The sequence below is a fragment of the Clytia hemisphaerica genome, unplaced genomic scaffold (assembly GCF_902728285.1).
Source record: "Clytia hemisphaerica strain Z4C2 unplaced genomic scaffold, Clytia hemisphaerica genome assembly, whole genome shotgun sequence".
NCBI lineage: Eukaryota > Metazoa > Cnidaria > Hydrozoa > Leptothecata > Clytiidae > Clytia > Clytia hemisphaerica.
This window is the reverse complement of record NW_027103974.1, coordinates 1,103,709-1,109,708: the sequence shown is the minus strand read 5'-3', so window position 1 is coordinate 1,109,708 and position 6,000 is coordinate 1,103,709. Positions and strand designations below refer to the sequence as shown.

At 33.9% G+C, this 6,000-nt stretch overlaps 1 protein-coding gene across 1 annotated transcript; it reads left to right on the top strand.

Moving 5' to 3' along the window:
• The first annotated feature begins 1,594 nt into the window (after positions 1 to 1,594).
• LOC136810659 (serine/threonine-protein kinase Chk2-like) lies at positions 1,595 to 4,407 on the top strand. The gene has a single exon (XM_067067229.1). It carries the CDS (start codon positions 1,665 to 1,667, stop codon positions 2,973 to 2,975), a length of 1,311 nt encoding a protein of 436 aa, XP_066923330.1. The 5' UTR covers positions 1,595 to 1,664; the 3' UTR covers positions 2,976 to 4,407.
• Positions 4,408 to 6,000: the final 1,593 nt, after the last annotated feature.

The following is a 6,000-nucleotide window of genomic DNA, read 5'->3' as shown; positions in this document are numbered from 1 at the left end:
TACTATGTTTCCAATTTTTTTTCGGACACTTTGGTGTGATTTTCGGACAAATATGACGGTCTCAGGCAAAAATCATAGGGTTAAAAAATAATGAAAATTTTAGCTCGAGAAAAAAGAGACCTGTTGTATATTTTTGGAAAGCTCTCAAAAAATTAGGATTAGAGATATATTGCAAGTATAGGTGATTTCAGTACCTAACTCGAGATATTGAGCTTCAAAAAGCGCATAAACTGGACAAAATAGCTGTTTCTGGCTGAAAAACACGGTTTTCAAGGGTTAATATCTCGATTTAGGTACAGAAATCACCCATACTTGCAATATATCTCTAATCTTAATTTTTTGAGAGCTTTCCAAAAATATACAACAGGTCTCTTTTTTCTCGAGCTAAAATTTTCATTCATTTTTAACCCTATGATTTTTGCCTGAGACCGTCATATTTGTCCGAAAATCACACCAAAGTGTCCGGAAAAAAATTGGAAACATAGTAATTTCGATTCCCCTACCCCTTAGCTTTCCAAAAATGTATAACAAGTGCTTCTAACAAAACAGTCAAGCGATTCCAAAAAATCGAACAAAATTCCCCCTACTATTACTGTTGTATTCATAGAAAAGAGTGTTGGAGGGGTTCACTTAGCCACAATGAGACTAGAGTAATCAAGTTCCTTAAGTAGTCTGTAAGTATTAAAATAAAAAAGCAAAAAGTATTTAGGTGGAACCAAATTAGACTGTTAGAAAAAATATTTCTTACCTTGAATGAAAGAGGCTAGCAAAAAGCCCCAAAAGCACGTAACATATACCACCAACCTGCATAAGGAAAACTGAATAATCCTTGTACACTTTTGATGATTGTAGAAAACTGAAGCTAAATTGCAAATACTTACCTTTTTAAGAATGTATGAATAACAAAAACAACTAAAGATGTAAAAGTTTCAAGACTTGAAAGGTGGCTCCTCCACCACCCAAAATTCAAAACAAAGTGGTCTGTCGGCTTTTCTCCCTCCAAAATTTAGGAAAGCACTCCTCCGTTCTCACAACCTCCAAAATGAAGCCGTGGCAGAATGTTCTAGTCTGTATATCAGCAGCCTCTCGCCAACTTTTGCTCGCTCTCCTACGCAGCTCCTATTCTAGCAAACGCCCGCCGCCTTTATGTTCCCGCCCTCTGACATGATTAATTTACAGACTAGTTTGCTAGTCTATAGGCGTTACTGAAACCATTCTGTTCTATTTTATAAGAAAAACATTTTGTGATTTTCTTTGAGGCTGTATTTTAAAATGGTCTGAAACGATTTATTTTTACGGTTTGTTAGAGTATATAGGGTGTCGAAAAGAAATTATCGAGTCGAGACACAGCTAGCTTAAGGGAACTTATTTTTGCGGGAACTAATTTTACTGAATTTAGACAAAATTTGCGAAAATTAGTTCCCGTAGTACTTCCTCATTTTTGCAATAACACACAAACTATTCTACGCAAGGACATATTCTACTCAAGGACATAACTCGATACATTTTTCCCGGACACCCTGTAGAATCTAATTTTAATAGAAGAACAATGTACAAACCTCGAACGTTAAAATTCTCAATATAGTTTCATTGTCCGATCAAACCAATTTATCTAATTCTTTTATTTTCAGAAAGAACAAAATAAAATAACTATAAAAACAAAAATGAGCCAATCACAATTACAATCAAATTTACCATCAACCAAACCATCAAGCTATTCGGACTACGCACATATTAGCTCTCAACATCCTCCAGATGATGACATTTGGGGTGTATTAGTCCCCTTGCAACTTAAGAAGTACGACACTTGTGTTTTGACGGAAGATGTCGTATCTTTTGGTCGTCTTCCAGACAACACATTTATGTTTAGTCGGGAAAGACACAATTTACAACAAAAGGTTTTCGATAACATCTCCAAGACACATTTTGTTATCAAACGTGATGATAATTCATCTAAAGTCACCATTACTGATAAGTCTATGAACGGGACTTATGTAAATGGACAAAAGATTCCTACAGACAAACCTTTTCCTTTACCCCACCTGAGCGTTGTCTCGATGTCTGTTACGAAAAATAAGGTTTTTCAGTTTTATAACCGAACACAACTGAAACTTCTTTTTGCATCAGCTCCGAGTGATTTTTTCAAAAAATACACATTAGAGGATGAGATCCTGGGTAAAGGTGGCTACGCTACGGTTAAGAAAGGCTTCAAGAATCAAGATTATCGTGATAAGGTTGCCGTTAAAATAGTCGACAAAGATAATATACGTAACCGTTGTGGAAGTGAAAGAGACTTTTCGTACGAGGTCAATATTGTTAAAGACTTGGATCATGAAAACATTGTGAAAATTCGCGATTATTTTGAAAATGATCATTTCATATACATTGTAATGGAGTTGGCATCAGAAGGAAGTTTGTTGGGCTATATGCGTAAAAGGCGCAGCGGTGTCATATCAGAGCCATTATGCAAAGATTTTTTTAAACAAATTTTAATGGGTGTTAAATTTTTACACGAGAATAATATAATACATAGAGACATTAAAGCAGATAATATTCTTTTACACCGTAATCCAGATGTTAGTTTTGTCGCTAAAATTACTGATTTCGGTGCTTCACGTCACTTGAGTCCACAATCGCAATGTCTTTCCCCTGTGGGAACCGAGCATTATTGGGCCCCTGAGGTCAATTCTGGCTTTGGTTACACCAAACAAGCTGATTTATGGTCATTAGGGTGTCTCCTATTTGTAATGTTGTTTGGTCAAACCCCTTACAAGCAAAAGCCAAACCATGCAGTCATCGAATCGTTAATGGATGATGCAAGACTTGCCAATAAACCGTTAGTGAAAGATTTATTGTCGGGCTTCCTGAAGATGGATCCAGAACAGAGACTTTCTATTCAAGAAGCCATACATCATGATTGGTTTCATCAGCAAGAATCTGTAGAAAACCCTTCGAAACGACAACGTGTTAAGTAATGGGTTTTGATTTTTATTTTGAATTTCTTTACGGCGATCAACTTTCCTCTAGTTTTTGAAAGTTCTGTTTTAGATATTTTGTTAATTTACCTAGTTTTTTCTATTCACATACGCAAGTCACTTTTTCACGACTCACGACAGCCATGTTTGTTGTGTGCAATATTGATGGTTTTCCTTTTTATTGGACTACACTTTGTATACTGAGCTGGGTATATGGTTCCTTCTTTTTAAGGAATATTTTTCTTTAGGGAAAGTAATTTCTCTTTTCAGTCCTAAAATTCACCGCACACTTTAGGCGTACAAAATTTCGCGAGCAGAAACTTTCGCAATTTCCGCGAATTTTGGCCTTTTTCGCGAAAGTAAATGTCTTTGAAAATTCTTAACACGGCTATTCGCGAAAGTTTATGCTCGCGAATTTTTCAACCAATAAGACTTTTAATAATTTCGAGGGTAAAACAAACACTATGGTTTAACTCACTAAAAGATTATGTTTACGGAAAACACATAATTAATCTTTACTTAGTAAGTGTGTTCTTTTGTCAGTTCTGACGTCATGCCGTGGCGAAGAATAAAACCTCCTCGAAATTGTAATAAATATCAAATTTTCGGCATATTATTATCCTTTAATGCTTTTTAAAAGTCGAAGAGCAACCGTCTTAAGCGGATTTAAGGAATATTTTTCACTTTTTAAGGCAATTCTTATTCGAAAATTCTCATTTTTATCCAACGATTCGCGAAAGTTTATGCTCGCAAATTTCGCGATTTTTCGACCTCGCGAAAGTTTCTGCTTGCAAAAGTAGTAAGACCATATGTTAGATTTTAGTTTGCTGTATATTTTTTATCGTTTATCGTTTAGGCTTTTCGTATTTACTTTTATTTGAGACTCAACTAGGTGTAACGATTCAATTTTTATTGTGTTAGTCCTTCTGACCCTTGGTTCGCCCTACATTTTATTTTTCAGAATATTTTGCGAATCAGGCTATGTGGGAGATAATGTTTTTTTTATTGAAAATTTATTTTGTAAATGAGGGGAAATATACCAGGAAAGGTTAAAGACGAAGAATATAGTGGGAGGTTAGGTTCGAATCACCTATGTAGGATTTGAAACCGGATTTATTTTCATAGGAGTTGCGTTGTCCGTGTGATTTTCATACAAATGCTAGATTAGAAGTAACATCTATAGAAGATTTCAAAACACAAAAACGAAGATTGTGCTAAAGTCTTTCTCGATAAAATCTGCAGTAGAGACAGGAAAGGCTCTTACTTGAGTTCGATTTAATAAAAGTGGTTTTGGGCTTGTTGAAAAGATATTCAAGAGTGGAGTATAAAAAAACATTAGAATATCGGATATGAAGATGAAAACATGAAAATGAAAAAATAAAGAATAAAAAATGAGATTCGTGAGGAAGTCGGCTTCGGTTTTAGCATTTTCCATAATCTTCGAATATTATCACTGTTGAAAAATTGTTCAAAAATATTGTTTCAAACACTCCTGATTATCTTTACAATTAGTATAAAACCGCCATTTAATTCGAATTCTCTCAAAAGTTACAGCCTTTTTTGCCTCCGCTGCAGATTATATTGAGACAGACTTTAGAAAACAAAGTGCTAGATTCGATAAACCTTTTCATAAATTACGTCACGAACATCACTTGCCTCGTATTCAAACAATTACCATGGAGATTATGTCCTTTGAGACAAATAATTCTTTTTATGAATAGAAAGTAGTTTTAATCCGTTGGGAGTCAATGACCTTGGCAATAATTTCAATAGTTACCCATTAAAACTAAGCACTTTTTGTAAAAGAGGGTAATGCAACATATTATTAACATCTTTTTAAAGTTCATAACGTCATTTTTGCAATTAAATTCTTAATTACTCTTAAGGGATTCGATTAAAAAGCAATTTATAAAGGCAATTCTTTGTTAAAAGTGTTAAGGAACCTGAAATATAACTTTTATGTTCAAATACCAAAATCAATTTTCGGACTATGGTCAGAGCCCTTAATAATACTTCATTACCGTAACTTATGGGTGAAACCGTAACTTCTCTACGTAAACTTCGAATTGGGTACATTTTATGTTGACACATATAAACATTGATTTTTACAATGTTGTTTTGGCTTCTATATTTACCTTTTTTGGATGTTTACTTTATATATTTAATCACTCAGCATTTTTTATTACATTTTATATGCTTTTCTTACCACTCTCTTATTCTGAATAAAATTGATGACAATAGAATGTTAGATTTTAGGTTTCTTTTTTATATTTAGGAATTTAGCCTTTTTTACCACTTGAACGTTTTGAGGCGTGAAAAAAATTGTTACCCAGTGAAAATTTCAGCAGTGTTAGTGAACTCGATTGTCAGCATATTGGAATGGTCTCCTTTGTCTTCGGTTAAATGCTTGGATTTTGTTTAGCTAGTATTTTAGACTTACCGTAAAGAGAGAATTATCTTGATTTTTAATTTTTTGTGTATATTTTGCTTTTGAAAGTGTTGTTTTTATTTAGAGCATATATTTTAAAAGATTTTTAAAAAATTCATTCAGAGGTTTCTCATATCATTGACCTTTTACTCTTTTGAAAATTTTACTTCGGCAATTAGGTCCCATGACATCTTTCAGGGCTTAACTTAATATATTCCATTCAAAAGATTTTGACCTTGATTATACTGGTCTCTAGTCTTTGTTTTTAAGTATCCGTCTCTAATTACATAATTACAATCTAATTGAAACATCTGAGACCATGATCGATCTTACCGTTTCGTAACGCTCTGGTATAGTATTTGTTACGGATAGAAACTGATTTTGGAATTTTTCGAAGTAACGAAACGTAGTTCCGTTCCAATGAAAAAAGTGGAGCGAAACCGTTTTAATCCGTTTTGCTTTGTAACGTTTACTTTTTTGACGTTCATTCAGAGTTTTAGAACCTTTTCGTTCCGGAGCGATACAAACCCTGATATCTGATGTGAACATTGTCTGAAGAAGTAAATTTGTCGAAGCTCGTTCATGTGGAATCATTTT

Bases quoted from the DNA above. Each gene is read 5' to 3' on its own strand.
- LOC136810659 (XM_067067229.1), top strand. From the start codon at position 1,665: ATGAGCCAATCACAATTACAATCAAATTTACCATCAACCAAACCATCA.